Source organism: Bubalus bubalis, chromosome 15, assembly GCF_019923935.1.
Source record: "Bubalus bubalis isolate 160015118507 breed Murrah chromosome 15, NDDB_SH_1, whole genome shotgun sequence".
Classification (NCBI taxonomy): Eukaryota; Metazoa; Chordata; class Mammalia; order Artiodactyla; family Bovidae; genus Bubalus; species Bubalus bubalis.
Window position 1 is genome coordinate 72,868,065 of NC_059171.1, and position 16,168 is coordinate 72,884,232.

Below are 16,168 nucleotides of genomic sequence, written 5' to 3' on the forward strand. Positions count from 1 at the left end.
AAAGACAAATGTGTGTATAAATAAGTAAAATAATTTGTTTTAGGTGCAATGATAGAAATACCATAAGGACCAGAATCCAGTAATCATAGCTATTCCCATTTAAAAATATGAGATTTAGTAAGCCCTAAATATACCAGCAAATTCCTAATGTATTATGCATAAGAATTATAAACCAAGATAATATAATTGCTGTGTAGAAGGTATAGATAGTATGATTTTTTTCCTTTAACAGATCTAGAGACAAACCTAATACAGTTGGTTTCCATCAGAGGATCTAAGCAGTCTTCAACTTCAGTGACAGTGATAGTAACTTACTATTTTGTTTTAGAGGATAGCTTTATCCCAGATAGCCAGTGCTATGGTCATGTTTAACAATAAACACTAATTGTTCAGTTATTAGTAATTTAGTAATAGAGACATTAATATTTCCAGTTAGATCTAAATTATCATTGGGTAATATAGTTAGTTGAAAGTATAGCTTATTTTAAAAGGGGTCTTAATTATCCAAACCCCCAGACTTACAGAGCTGCATTAGGAAAGCGAATGTCATTACAAACAGCAGTATTCAGTGGTGGACAACCCACGAAGCCGAATTCTCCCAGTACCTCAGAGTGCTCATGCACCTGGCCCACGCTTCTGCCAGCTCAGCTGTGAGGCTTTCTGTGCAGTTGCTGCCTGCCTGTTGGCTCGGGTTAGAAGTTATTCATAACACCTCACCATCTGAGAAAGAGGATTCTAGAGGCCTGTATATCTCACACCCGTCTGCGGGGAGAACTAGACAACACTGGTGAAGTCGCATGTCTTGGGTGTCTCTAAAGAAGAAATGATACAAGCAACTCCTACAGCTCAACTCCAGAAAAATAAATGACCCAATCAAAAAATGGGCCAAAGAACTAAATAGACATTTCTCCAAAGAAGACATACAGATGGCTAACAAACACATGAAAAGATGCTCCACATCACTCATTATCAGAGAAATGCAAATCAAAACCACTATGAGGTACCATTTCACACCAGTCAGAATGGCTGCGATTCAAAAGTCTATAAGTAATAAATGCTGGAGAGGGTGTGGAGAAAAGGGAACCTTCTTACACTGTTGGTGGGAATGCAAACTAGTACAGCCACTATGGAGAACAGTGTGGAGATTCCTTAAAAAAACTGGAAATAGACCTGCCTTATGATCCAGCAATCCCACTGCTGGGCATACACACTGAGGAAACCAGAAGGGAAAGAGACACGAGTACCCCAATGTTAATCGCAGCACTGTTTATAATAGCCAGGACATGGAAGCAACCTAGATGTCCATCAGCAGGTGAATGGATAAGAAAGCTGTGGTACATATACACAATGGAGTATTAGTCAGCCATTAAAAAGAATACATTTGAATCAGTTCTAATGAGGTGGATGAAACTGGAGCCTATTATACAGAGTGAAGTAAGCCAGAAAGAAAAACACCAATACAGTATACTAACGCATATATATGGAATTTAGAAAGATGGTAACAATAACCCTGTGTACGAGACAGCAAAAGAGACACTGATGTATAGAACAGTCTTATGGACTCTGTTGGAGAGGGAGAGGGTGGGAAGATTTGGGAGAATGGCATTGAAACATGTAAAATATCATGTATGAAACGAGTTGCCAGTCCAGGTTCGATGCACGATACTGGATGCTTGGGGCTGGTGCACTGGGACGACCCAGAGGGATGGAATGGGGAGGGAGGAGGGAGGAGGGTTCAGGATGGGGAACACATGTATACCTGTGGCGGATTCATTTTGATATTTGGCAAAACTAATACAATTATGTAAAGTTTAAAAATAAAATAAAATTAAAAAAAAAAAAAGAAGAAGAAATGGTTAACTTAGGAGTATGCAAAATTTACTAAAATAAATGTGTGTGTGTAATGTTTTTAAAATGGCTTCTATACTCCAGGCAGTTTTTTTTTTTTTTAAGTACTCCTAACCCTGAGAGATTGGCAGAAGGATTTTTCTCTTTCCTGACTCAGGCTCAGAGAGCATTGTTGAACAGATCGCCCCAAGAGCCTGTCTGCACACTACTGTAATACACAGCTTGGCGCCCTTCTTGGTCATAATTTTTCCTTCCAGCTATGCCCCAGTTCAATTTTTCCATAGTTCAGTTACCCACTTGAGATTTCCTATTTCTTCTACTATATCGTAAGTCGAGTTCTGAATTCCATATGCTACAGGAGGAGAATAGTGAATTACCTCCTTTATGTGTTAGAAGTAAATTTAAAGGAAGTTATTGCTTAGACTTGCCAGTTGCGGGAACCTCTCTATGCTACACTTAGCCCCCTTTTTCCTTTGGAAAAGAGAAAGTTGGGAAGAGGTCGAGAAGTGAGGAGTTTGTTGGAAGGGATGGGAAGCTAGGATGAGGAAGAATTAAAAGCTTTAAGGAAAAAAATAGAAAATAGGTTTATTTTCTTATTCAAACTGTATAAAAATCTATCTTTAGTAAACTAGCGATGCAGTAGTTTTATCAAAAATCTGTTTAAGCTATTTGGCCTTGCTAGCAGAATTCGATACAGATATTATCAAGTTCTTGATAGCTTTATGTTTGATGTCAACAAGTAGATGTGTTACAGTATACTAGTACCCTCTGCTAATTTAATTACAAGTAAAGTGAACTAGGCACTTCCTGAACAGGAGGTAAAAGAGCTGAAAGAGCGACTAGAAACTCGTCTCTTACAACATGAAGGACTATGTTCAGGTACCTGCAGCTGAACTCGAAAAGCCTTATGAACTGACTTCGACAGGGGCGTCCCCCACACTTCTGTGCCTGAGTAGGTTCAGTGCTTTCATTTTACTTGTTCTTGTGATGTTGATAAACACAGTATTCTCTTATTTAAAATAGCCGATAGAGTTCTCTCTTTTGTGATTACAATTACCACTCACTTTCACCTCATATTACCTTCAGTGTTATCATTTTATAGAAACCGGAGTAAATTGAAGCTTTTAAACCTCGTTTCAGCTATCTCTCTTGATTGGTTGGTTTTCATGTATGGTAAGAGGTCAGGAAGTTGTTTTTGTTTGGACTTCCTTGAGAAATGCACTGTGACCTTGTATTTCCCTCCATGGCAGGGCACTCCTCGTCTCTCAGACTCGTTCCTGCAGTCGTGTCTGTTGGGCATGGTTTGTGGAGAGCTAAAATGTTTAAAGGAGTTTAGAAAGTGTCCAGTCCTTGAGTTTTGTTGTTGTTTAGTCTCTCAGTCGTGTCTGACTCTTTGTGACCCTATGGACTGCAGTTTAGTATGGCAGTTAGCCTTTAAAGTCATCATGTCTGATTGGAATCTCTGCTCGTCTGTATGTACCAGCTGTACGATATGGGATATGGGACAAATGAGACTCCCTTAGCTCCTTTGCTCCTTTGTCAAACAAAGTTGCTGCTCACCCTCTCGGAGTTGCTGTAGGAGTGCATGAGTAATGCTGTCAAGTACTTAGTGTAGTGCGGCACGCATCATGTTCAGAAAAAAGCAGTTATCCCCTTGGACTTGGGTCTTGTTATTGAACGCTTGTTGTGAACCACATAGAGAATTTGTTGGATGTTTAGATGACTAATTCTCAGCAAAGGTTTTCACACTGTTGGGGATACTGTCTCAAGGGCCCTCACACACCTCGGTTACCCTGATCATAGTTCTTTTATTTGTTTTTGTTTAGTCACTCAGTCTTGTCCGACTCTTTTGCAACCCCGTGGGCTATAACTTGGCAAGTTCCTCTGTCCTCCACTTATATATAGCATTAGTAATAATAACTACCGATCTGTTGGATGCTTACCAAATGTTACACCCTTAATAAGAACTTTACATATAATTTTATTTCATTTTCCCAATAAATATGAAGAAGGTGTTACTACACTGAAGAGGAAACATAGGTAAAATAAGAGAAAATAATGTGCCTGCCTAACTGGACAGTAAAAGATGTTGGTTCACTTCAGACCTGTCTGACTCCAGAGCCTCTGCCCTTTAACCCCCTATTGAGCATTTTGTCATTTTTCTCATCTGTCTCCTCTAATAGACCCTATGCTTCTTCAAAGTGAGAATTGGATATTAACGTGTATTCGGAAGTCCCCATTTTTTGTAAGCTTTTTTAAAACTAAAAACAGTGTATAATATCAGAAAGTGTCAATGTAAATGAGACGTAATACCTTATTAAGAATTCTTAGCCTATTGAAAATTGCATAATTTATCATTCTAACAGGAAACTTGAGGCTTGGGGAGTTGTTTTTCAGTTCCATTGCCAGTCTCTCTGCTGTGATAGCATTTGAATTTTCTATATTTGGCCTTGCATTAGTGTAGCAAAGTATTCCTACTAATCTTCTTATCAAGTTATAAGCTTCTTTCATCATTGCAATACCCAGCTCAGTGCCTTGTGTAAGTTAATCACTTGATATATGTTTGATTTTAATTTATTTCTGTGTATTAATATTCATCTGAAGTATTTTTATATTAGGTATAATTGACACAGGAATATGACTTTCGCTTACTTTGCTTTTACCCTTGCTTTTCTTTATAATAATCAGGCCTGTGTTTTGCTTTTAGACTTTAAAAATAGTTCAGATATTTTGGAGTTAGTGTGAAAAAAAAAAAATCCCCTAATGGACTCTGGAATTTTTTTTCTCCTTTTAAAGTAGAAAACATCTTGAACAGTAGACAGCATAAAATATTATCTGCATGTGGTGCCTAAATATATGCTGTTGAATTATTCACTATTTTTTATGACAGTTTATAAACTCAAGGGCAGAGATCTTGACTCTTATACTCTCCTGTGTGTGTGGCATCTGATGTGGTGTTCGGGAAGTAGTATGTGCAAATGAAACATCTGCGTGCTGATTCATTTGACCACTGGTATCAGTGGTTTCGTGGAAAGAGCATGACGTTTCAGAGTTAGGCGTTGGATTCTCGCCTAGCCATTGCTGCTGAGTAGATTACTTGGTCACTTCTTCTACAGTTTCTTGTAAAGGGGTAGTGATAACAATACCTCACTAATTTGCTGGAAATGTTAAGTAATGTATGTGCATTACTTTATAATCACCAAAATTGCTGTACATGTCTTAATTCTGTCTTGTTTTATCAGCATAATGACTCCACTCTACTGCAAATCTGGACTCAGTCTTACATGTTTTGTCGTGTTGGGCACTCACTTGACATGATACTGCTGCTTGCGTGAGTTATGCATGCTTCATGAACGAAGTGAGATCCGGAGAAGTTGTCTGTTGAATAACATTGCTCAATGAGATGGTAGAAGTCTGCTTAGGTCTGAGTTCCCTTAACTTCTAGCTTGGGTTCTCTCATGCCGTGATTTGGTTTCTAAATGCATACACATGCACACTTGGCCACAGACACACATAGCCCAGTTTCATAAATCATGGGGATGGTTGTCTAGTGGCTCCAGACCAACATTCCCGTTACATTATTAGTTTGTAGGACAAGAAAACGGACCCCTCCTCCTCCTCACAGAGTTCTTTCCAGTGAGATGATGTGCTTTCCCTCAAGGTCACGCGGCCCCTTAAATGAAAGAATTGGCGTGAACTCAGGTCTTCTCATCCAAATGCATGACTTTTTCCTAGATGCCAGCAACGGAAAATGTACAGAGCAGTCTTTGAGCAGTTTTTGAAATTCCTGGACTTTCCCTTGAGGTTGATTCTCTCTCTGTTGTGGCTTCTTTGTATAATTCATCATGTAGATAGAGGTGTTAACTGTTTTCACCAGCAGCTACTAGTAGCGAACTCCCATTTTGAGACCATTGTGGCTGGAACTGAGTGGATTGGGCCTGGCAAGAAAAGTGGGGTTTGGGAGGAGGTAGGTAGGGGATGATGCAGAGAGTAGCAGAAGATGAGATCAGAAAGGAAGTGAGGTGGGGGTACCAATTACGTATATACTTTATAGGGTGAATTTGGTAGTCATGTATGCATGTACACACACACACTCCAGAACAGTTCAGTTCAAAACTCTGGAATAATTCATTGCAATGTTCATTTTGACCTGGTGTCTTTGGAAAGGGGGGGAGAAATTTGACTTTTTCATTTCTTACTTAATAATTGAATTTGCATACCCATTTCTGTTTCTGGCTGTTTGAACTTTTCCCCTGTATTTGCAATAACCCATAAATACTCAGAACTTGAAATTTTAGATCACTTTACAATATGATTAATTGCTGTACTTTGTGATTTTATTCTGTTTTGAACAGGAGTGTGTTGCTGCTGTTCTGCTCTGCGTCCTCGCTACAAACGCCTGGTGGACAACATATTCCCGGAAGATCCAAAAGTAATTTGATCTACATCTCCTGATCCTTCTCTTTGCTGACCCATCCTTCCCCCTGCTGATCTCCCTAAGGTTTCCCTAATTTCATTTCTCTACTTTTACTCCCAAATCTCATCATGTACACTGCTATGTTTATACTTCTCCTTTTTTTAACCTTTAAACGATCCGTGCTTGCTTGACTGGTTTTCAGATTCTTTTCTTAGATTAGGCATATATTCAGAATGATGGACAGGTGATGTTCTTAGTGTGTATAGTTCCTAAATTTATGACCTAGTCCCAGGTTATCTACAAAATGCCAAGAACACAGCTGTGAATACAGACATGGCCTTCTGCTCTCACCAAGTAAATTGGCAACTGCAGTATGTGAAAGAATGCTGTGATAGAGAAGTGAGGTACAGGGGTACTGCTGGAGTAGGTGGGAATGATACCTGATCTGGACTTGGAAGAAGGAATGCCTGAAGGAGTGAAATCCAGGCTAAAATCCAAAGAAGAAATAGGGTTGGCCACACAGTTTTCAGAAGAGAATTGAGAAGTAAAGGGAGAATATTCCAGGCAGAGTTTGTTCTCTTTTTACTTAAGTGCTTTTTAATTTTTTATAAAAATCACTTTTTTATGGAAGACTACAGGCTTCAAAGCAGCTGTGTTCGATTGATTTTATTTGACACTGTCTTAACTTTTCTAGAGAACTTCCTTGGTGGCTCAGACAGTAAAGCATCTGCCTACAATGTGGGAGACCCGGGTTCAATCCCTGGGTTGGGAAGATCTGGAGAAGGAAATGGCAACCCACTCCAGTATTCTTGCCTGGAAAATCACGTAGACAGAGGAGCCTCGTAGGCTACAGTCCATAGGGTCACAAAGAGTCGGACACGACTGAGGGACTTCACTAACTTTTCTAAGACTCCTTTAGTCTAGTGTTAAATAGATAGGAATAAAAAAATGTTACATGGGTTTGAATTTCGGAGGTTGCTTTATTTTAAAAGGTAGCCAACTGTAGAAACTTTTTGGTTATCTTAACAATTTATGAGCTATATCTTGTTTTTAATCAAATCTGATTTAAGGAACTGTATAAAGGCTAATCTGTTTCACTGAGGCTAATCAGTTAAATATATTGGCTGCCAGATATCCTGGATAATTCATAGCATATAAGTAACTCTAAGATACGGTACCTGCCTTAAGCTTTCCATCCATTGATACAAAGTGAAAGCATACTAAATATTAAATCACAGTGCATAAATTAGAAAGTAAAATGTTAAGTAAAACAGGGGTAAAGTTTCTGCCTTTAAATCAGGAAGGTACCACTCACTCTGAGTTGGCAATCTCTGTGAAGATTCACAGAAGAAATGAACTTGGAAGGATATACACCATCTGGAGAAACAGAGATTAGTTTCTTTGTACCTAAGAGAAAAGGTGTGATAAAGTAAGAGAAAAGGTGTGATAAAGTAAGAGATGACATTTGGGACCAGGACCTTCAAGTGGAAGTTCTTGTAACCTAGTTGTAGTATAATGAGTGGTACTAGTGCACAATTCCTGAATTCCTGATTGGAAATTTCAAAAGTATCATTTAATAGATTGCATATTCAGATCATTTCTTTAAGGAATCTGAAACATGAGGCTAATGAAGATAAGGTAGGGGCAAGATTATGGAGGAATGTGAATAACAGATAAGAAATCTACTTATCTTACTGGCAGTGAGGGAGCTTTGAACACTTTTGATATGAGAGTGGTGACAGGTCAGTTGGAGAATGGTTACGCAAAGAATTTTTATTTGTGCCAAATATTTAGAAAAAATCTATTTGAGCAATCTGTAAAATAAGATGTAAGAAAAAGAAAAGATTTACATGAACCTTATATACGTATGGCAACCATAAACCCAGCTGACAACATTTCTTATCTTTAACTTATTAAACAAAAAAACTCCTGTGTCCAAAATGGACCCAGTATCAGGTGCCCAGAGTGCACATGTCTACCTGTCATAGTCCCTGCCTTCAAAGAGTGCTCTAATGAGGAGAGCAGATAACTGAACTTTTGCTGATACTTACTACAATATGTTGTATAATTGTTTTTTGTTTTTAATATATAAAGGAAGGTGTTAGAATAATCCAGTGCTCGTGAAAGTGTATGCTTTCCGAAATAGGGCAGTGCTTTAACTTTTTGAAAGCTCTACATATCCAGAATGGTGATTAGCACTAAAGAGACTGTATCCAGGCAGGCTGAGGGTAAATAGGGATTAATTTCCAATCCATAAAGGGGGGGTGAGAAGCAAGCAGCACTTAGAAATACAAACACTAAGCATGGAAATACAGGCATAAGTAGAACCTATTTCACTCGTTGTTGTTTTTATTTTTAGGATGGCCTTGTTAAAGCTGATATGGAGAAATTGACATTTTATGCTGTATCTGCTCCTGAGAAACTGGATCGAATTGGTTCTTACCTGGCAGAAAGGTTGAGCAGGGATGTTGTCAGACATCGTACTGGGTAAGGAAACTACTGTAGTATCTTTGGAAAATTCTTCTTAGGCTAAATCATCCTAGAAGCTATTTTGCCATCTAGGCAGTCAAAGATAATAGATGGAGAATAAAGCATTGCAATATCATACGAGGATATGTATTATACCGAATAGATGCTGTAGCTTTTATTACTTTCCTCGTAGTCAGGTTTCAGAATAAACTCATGTTAGTTAAAAGAGTTGTTTGTTTAAGCATCCTCTGATTTTTAAACTTCCCTAATGGGAATAGTAGAAATTGATTCCCTTAAAGGTCTATCAGTGCAGTACTCTACTTTAAAAATCAGCCTCAAAATTGAAACCTATCAGAAATTCTGTTAGCAAATTAATTTTTAGCACAGCTCCAGTTTTGCCTGTCAGAGGAGCAATAAAAGAGGGCTATGTTTAGGCTTAGATATTATAATAGGTTCAGAATGTGTAAATTCTGAGCAGGCGTGCTGATGTGAACTGTGCTAGCTATACATCGACCTGTAAATAAAGGACTACCATCTTAATCCATTCTGTGTGCTTGAACAGTAATTACTTTGCAATTTGGTATATAAATACTTTTCCATATTATCATTTTGTGATCCTAGTTTCTTAGTGTATTCCATTTCCCAGATGATACGCTGGCTTTCTCTGCTTTCACACTGTTACCATTTAGAGCATTTGCTACAAATGGGAGTCTTGATACAAATAGTTCTTATGGTCACTTGTTAAGCAAAGTTATCTAAATTCTGAATTTTAACTTTTAGTACAAGCTTTAAAATCTGATGAATTGGAAGGTAAAATTTATACCTTTCCTTACAATATTGCTGATACTGTTTTATATACTCATATTTACAAATACAAATAGATTGTGTTAGAAATGTAAGCTCATTTCTTATAATAACTATCTTGGGTCAGATGCAGAGAAATAGGGTTAAAAATCTGGAAAATGGAGAATATTTGTGTTTACAAAAACATTCACAGAAGTTAACATGGAAGCAGCTCTGGGAGAGGTTTTGCTGAGGGGAAGAGAGTGGAGGAGTGCAGTCTAGTCTCTGCGTCCTCCCACCTGAGGGTCATTTTATGACCCCAACATCCTTAGTGTCGTGAGAGGATTAGGCAGTCACTCAGATGCTGCTAAATTTGCCTTTCTCTGTTCTGTGCATTTAAATAAATTTATTCTAAGTATTCCTGTGAGGGCACTGAGGAGAATCTGGAGAGCTAGAGGTGCTTTGATGTTATTTTTCTCTTGTGTTTAGGTATGTTTTAATTGCTATGGAGGCACTGGACCAGCTTCTTATGGCCTGCCATTCTCAAAGCATCAAGCCGTTTGTAGAAAGCTTTCTGCATATGGTAGCAAAACTGCTGGAATCAGGGGAACCAAAGCTTCAAGTTCTTGGAACAAATTCTGTAAGTAAATGGTTCTAATTTTAAGAGTAATTACCGTAACTTGGATTAAGTCTTCTTCGAGTGTCCTTATCTGGTAAAGGCACACGCTCTGTCAGGGTATTTGGGCAACCAGTACAGTTGTAGATGATTAGAACAGTTTGTCTCAAGGTTTTATTGTTGCTCTGTGTGAAATCTGGGACATTAGCGAATCACAAGAAGTGGTAGAAACTCAGTTGGCCATTAAGTGGAAGGGGTCCATGTCCCCTCTCAACCTCCCCCCGCCCACCCCCAGCCTTCTAACACTGCTTCTGAACTGTTTCTGCTAACAACATTCATTTTCTTTAATCCAGAACTGTAGTTTATTAAACATGTGTGGGGTGGGGAAGGCATATCTAATAAAGAAGATACAATACAGTGATAGCCTTTCTCCTCGTCTTTAGTTTCATTGTAATCACCTTCAGCCTCAGTCTCTCAGTTCCAGCTTCATCTCTGAGGGAGCTTTCAGGCGTTCAACCAGTCTACACGTTCCCATCCAGATGCTTATCAACAGCAGAGTCATCTGTTACCTGCTGTTGCTTGCAGACAGCTGTTTCATGGTTAGGGACTGTGGGTGCTGACTGGCAACGTGGCTTCTAGGGTTCGACGGCCTTACTCTGAATCATGCCTACAGCACTTTCTAGCTGTGTATCTTGGGCAAGTTATTTAACCACTCCTTGCCTTAGTTTTTCATCTGTGAAGCGAGGATAATTACAGTACCAGTCTTACAGGATTGTCGTGTGATGTGAGTTAATATAAAGTTCTTACAACGGTGTATGGCACTGTTGGTTATTATTGTTGGTAGTAATATAATATTTTCCTTTTTTTAGCCAAGATTATGTAAATAAAATCCCCATGTGAAAACGCTTAATATGATTTTGTCCGTTAGTTTCAGAGGGAAATATTGGATATTTCCAAATACAGTTAGGTGGTGTGACAGGCTCCATTTCAGTCAGTGTGGCCACTTATGCTTCTCCTGCTTCCTTTACAGTTGGCTGAAGAAAGTCTAGGAGAAATAGTTTTTTAATTTATTGGAGTATAATTGATTTACAACATTGTGTTAATTTCTACTGTATAGCAAAGTGACTCAGTTATATGTACATAATGTATGCTTTTCTCACTTTCTTCTCCATTACAGTTTATCACAGGATACGGAATATAGTTCCCTATACTGCTGTACGGGAGGACCTTGTCATTCATCCATCCTGTATATTTAGGGGAAATGTTTTAATGGCTGTGGGGCAAAGGACTTTTAGTGTAAATCTCCAGAAGTTTCTTTACTTGAAGTCAGCAATGCCATTAGAATTCCTTTAATGAGTCATTTGAGAAAAAGACAAACATCTCCAGTTACCTACTTTTGATTTGAGTGAATTGTATTAAGTGAAATGCTATATTATCTTGACCAACATTATTTATACAGTATTTCCTGAAAGTGTGATTTTAATTTCTTTGGGGTGCTAAGTTGTCAAAGATTGAAAATTGAATGTTAAAAAAATAGTCAAACATGACCGATTCAGTACTTTTGTGTTTATTAGTAGTCTTTGTACTCTTTTTTTTTTTTTTTTTTTTTGGCTGTGCTGGGTTTTTGTTGTTGCATGTGGGCTTTTTCTGCTTGCCTTAAGTGGGGACTTGCTGTGCGGGCTTCTCATTGCGGGGCACAGGCTCTGGAGTGCGCAGGCTCAGTAGTTGGGTGCATAGACTCAGTTGCCCTGCCACATGTGGAATCTTCCCAGACCAGGGATGGAACCCCCAGGTGTGGTATTTGTGGCCTTTTTGTAGATCATATGAGTCATATGAAATTATTTAAAACAGATGACTTGTCTCTGGCTGAATTAATTTAAAATACTTTTAGTGTCATAATTTTATTTTTTCAAGTTTATGCTTACTTTCATTTTGTTCCCAGGACATCTTTAGGCTATTTTAGAAGCAATAAGTCACCAAATAAATGAGAAAGCAAATAAAAAAAAAAGGATGCATATTAAAGGATCATATGGTTGGGTTTGTGACTCATGTAGGATATTTAAAATTTCCTAAACATATGCATCTCTCTCTCTCTTTTTTTTTAATCTTTTAAAAAGAGGTAGAATAAATTTTACCGTCTGAGTCTTTTTTTTCTCTACTGTGTTGGTGATGTTTTCTTCAGCTTTAGGGCCCTTTTTCTTGTCCCATCTTGTTTGTATAAATATTCATTCATGTGTTATACAACAGCTGTCAAGATGTCCTGCCTATGATTTAAGAAATAGAACTCCTGAAGCTTTGGGCCTGACTGCGGTTATCATGAAAATGTTGCCAGCATCCGGGAAATGCAGAAGAGCTTCAAAGCAAGCACTCACTCGCTCCAAAGAAACTGCGTCAGAAAGTTATAGTTAACACTCACAATGCTGTATTCTTGGTTTTGTGAAGTTTGTTATTAAAAAATTCCTTTCGTATATATGTGACATTTATGATATTTCATATTTCATTTGCTTTTTATTTGGATATTTCTTGTCGATGTAACAAATAATGAATGAAAATAAATGTATTTTTTCTACACTTTGAAAAAGGTGATAATACACTTTATTGTTATTCTTTTTAGTTTGTCAAATTTGCAAATATTGAAGAAGACACACCGTCATATCACAGACGTTACGACTTTTTTGTATCTCGCTTCAGTGCCATGTGTCACTCCTATCATAGTGATCCAGAAATACGAACAGAGTATGTATTGTTTTATAATTTATAGTCATGGAGTAATTTATTGATGAATATTGTGTTTATATCTTACGTAATGATTGCCAAAGAAGACGGGAAATGTATGCTTTATTCCTAAAGTGCAGCTTTTCATTGCTGTTAGAACTGACTGAAGCAGCAAAATTGAGAGTGGTTTCCTAATGGGATCAGAATAAAATGCAGTCTCCACTGTAGCCCAGGATGCCCCTGTAACGCTCCCCGCGTTGAGGTTAGATCCTGGCGTCCTGTCATTTCTTCCCCCTTCCACACTGATCCGTTGTGTAGGTCTCCTTGCTTGCCTGAGAACATCAGGGACACTTCTCCCCAGGGCCTTTGGACTGAGTGGCCCCTGGCCTAGAACAACTGCCCAGATACTTACCTTATGGCTTCTTACCTCACTTTGTTCAGATTTCTGCTCAGGTGTCATCTTATCATGAGAATCCTCCCCTGGCCACCTTTTATTTATTAAATATCAACACCTCCGTTCCACCCCCAGTCAAACTTTATTTTCTTCTCGTATCTCATTCCCTGGTGGCTCAGATGGTAAAGAAGACTCCTGCAATGCAGGAGACCTGGGTTCAATCCCTGGGCCAAGAAAATCCTCTGGAAAAGGAAATGGGTACCCACTCCAGTATTCTTTCCTGGAGAATTCCATGGTCAGAGGAGCCTGGCAGGCTATAGTCCATGGGGTCGCAAAGAATTGGACACAATTGAGCAACTAACACTTTCTCTTTCACTTTTCATGGAATATGTTCATGGCTTTATTATTAGAAATCCCTTTATTTTTAGCAATACACTATCAAATAAAATTAGAGGTCATGGCCAGTAAGAAATGGGACTGCGACTTTAAGATTTTCATAAAATATTTGACTTTGTAGTAAAGTTAGGCTTATCCCTTTGTGATTGCAGAAGAATCTCTCAAGACTTTGTTTTAAGAGAACAGCATGAACAGATCCAGCTTCGTACGAGACAGAATTTATCTTGTCTCCATTTTCATTTCCTCACCTGTTCAGTGTCATGTTACTGCCACATCCCATTCTCCACCCGCTACTCCTGTAGGCGTGCGTTATTTCCCCGTGGGCTTGTGAAGCAATGTCACCCACTTGCCCTCATCATCCAGTCTCTAAACCTATTTTATAGCTTTTGGAAACAGTCCTGGATAAGCTGAGTAAACTTCTAATGGTGAATATTTCAGGTAGTAGCTAAGTGAAAGTGAAGTCGCTCAGTCATATCCGACTCTTTGCGACCCCATGGACTGTAGCCTACCAGGCTCATCTGTCCATGGGGTTTTCCAGGCAAGGATATTGGAGTGGGTTCCCATTTCCTTCTCCAGGGGATCTTCCCAACCCAGGGATCAAACCCGGGTCTCCTGCATTGTAGGCAGACGCTTTTACCATCTGAGCCACCAGAAAAGTCTAGTAGCTAAAAAGGAGGGTAAATAACACTCACATTTGGTCAGAGTGAGGTGTTTCAGGGAAGATGGGCTACCAGCTTAGCTCTGCTTGCAAGCTTGTTCTTTCCCCAGATTTTATATGCTGTTTTCTGGTTACTTTTCTTCCCATCCTTGAACCGATAGATTAGATTTTATTTTTAAAGAAGAATGAGGAAGAGCTGAAGGAACTTGAGGCCTTTGAATTGAGAAGGGAAGAGAGGGCAGCTTCCTCTCAAAATGTTACCTGTCTACATACTGTAATGTGTGTGTGTCAGGACACACAGGTGTGTAGTGTGTACATGGCATGGGTCATCCGCATTCCATTTTGTTAGTTCACATTTGTCATCCCTCTGTAGGAACCAGCCTAGTCTTCCATCTAGGTGGACTCGGAGTGGGGAGGTTCTCAGGGAGAAGCCATGGAGGGACAGGCTGAGGACACATTAAGGGTGTTAAGGATGGTAAAATCCTGTTCTCACTCAGCTGCTGAGACTTCTGGGCAAGAACTGGGAGAGAATCTGATCCTTGTTAGTTTGAATTATTATCATCCTCTCAGAAAAATCTAATTCTTTTTTAAATGTTATTGAAGTATAGTTGATTTACAGTGTTGTGTTAATTTCTGCAATATAGCACAGTGATCCAGTTACGCATATATAATGTTTCATATTCTTTTCTGTGATGGTTTTATTACAGGATATTGAGTATAGTTCCCTGTGCTATATAGTAGGACCTTGTTTATTCACTCTGTGGATAATAGTTTGCATCTGCTAGTCCCAGATTCACAGTCCATTCTGCCCAACCCCTCTCGGCAGTCACCAGTTCTGCTCTTCATATCTGTGGGTTTGTTTCTGTGTCATAGATGAGCTGATTTATGTCATACTTTAGATTCCTCTTGTAAGTGATGTATGGTATTTGTCTTTCTCTTTCTGACTGACTTAGTATGATAATCTCTAGGTCCAGCCACGTTGCTGCAAATACTGTTATTTCATTCTTCTTTATGGCTGAGTAACATTTCATTGTGTGTATGTGTGTGTGTTTTATATGTTTATATATATATCTATCTCGCATCTTCTTTTGTCTGTTCATCTGTCAGTGAGCACCTAAACAGCATTCAGGTTGTTTCCATGGCTTGGCTATTGCACATACTGCTGCAGTGAACATCAGGGTGCACATATCTTTTCAAATTATATTTTTCTCTAGAAGTAGGATTGCTGGATCATATGGCAACCCTGTTTTTAGTTTTTTGAGGAGCCTCCATAGAGTTTTTCATAGCTGCCACACCAATTTACATTCTCACCAACAGTTTTAGGAGGCTTCTCTTTCCTTCACACCCTCTCCAGCATTTGTTATTTGTGTACTTTTTAACGATGGCCATTCTGGCTGGTGTGAGGTGAGATTTCGTAGTTTTGATTTGCGTTTCTCTAGTAATTAGCGATGATGAGCACTTTGACATGTGCTTGTCGACCATCTGTATGTGTTCTTTGGAGAAAAAGTTTAGGTCTGCTCATCTTTTGATTGAGTTGTTTGTTTTTTCATTATTGAGTTGTATAAGCTGTTAGTATATTTTGGGAATTAAGCCCTTGTCAGTTAAATCATTTGGAAATATTTCCTCCCAGTCTGTAGGTTGTCTTTTTGTTTTATTTATGGTTTTCTTTGCTGTGCAAAAGCTTACAAGTTTGATTAGGTCCCATTTGTTTATCTTTGTTTTTATTTCTATTGCCTTGGAAGACTGACCTGAGAAAACTTTGGTATGCTTTATGTGAGAGAATATAGGAGAATCTATTTCTTTTGATTAGATTATTTTATTGAAAACTGACACATAGACTAACCCTATATTTTACAGTCCTTTTTAACTTTA

General features: G+C 38.6%; 1 protein-coding gene across 5 annotated transcripts in view; it reads left to right on the forward strand.

Moving 5' to 3' along the window:
- EFR3A (EFR3 homolog A) overlaps positions 1-16,168 on the forward strand; it is an 87,790-nt gene that overhangs the window by 25,945 nt on the left and 45,677 nt on the right. For 4 of the 5 annotated variants that reach the window (XM_025265518.3, XM_044928843.2, XM_006079360.4 and 1 more), the window contains exons 2-5: positions 6,204-6,280; positions 8,625-8,752; positions 10,007-10,157; positions 12,748-12,869. In XM_025265518.3, the coding sequence (XP_025121303.2) occupies positions 6,204-6,280; positions 8,625-8,752; positions 10,007-10,157; positions 12,748-12,869 (478 nt within the window). Of the gene's footprint in view, positions 1-6,203; positions 6,350-8,624; positions 8,753-10,006; positions 10,158-12,747; positions 12,870-16,168 lie in introns of those variants that run through there. The other variant, XM_006079362.4, reaches the window with a different exon arrangement.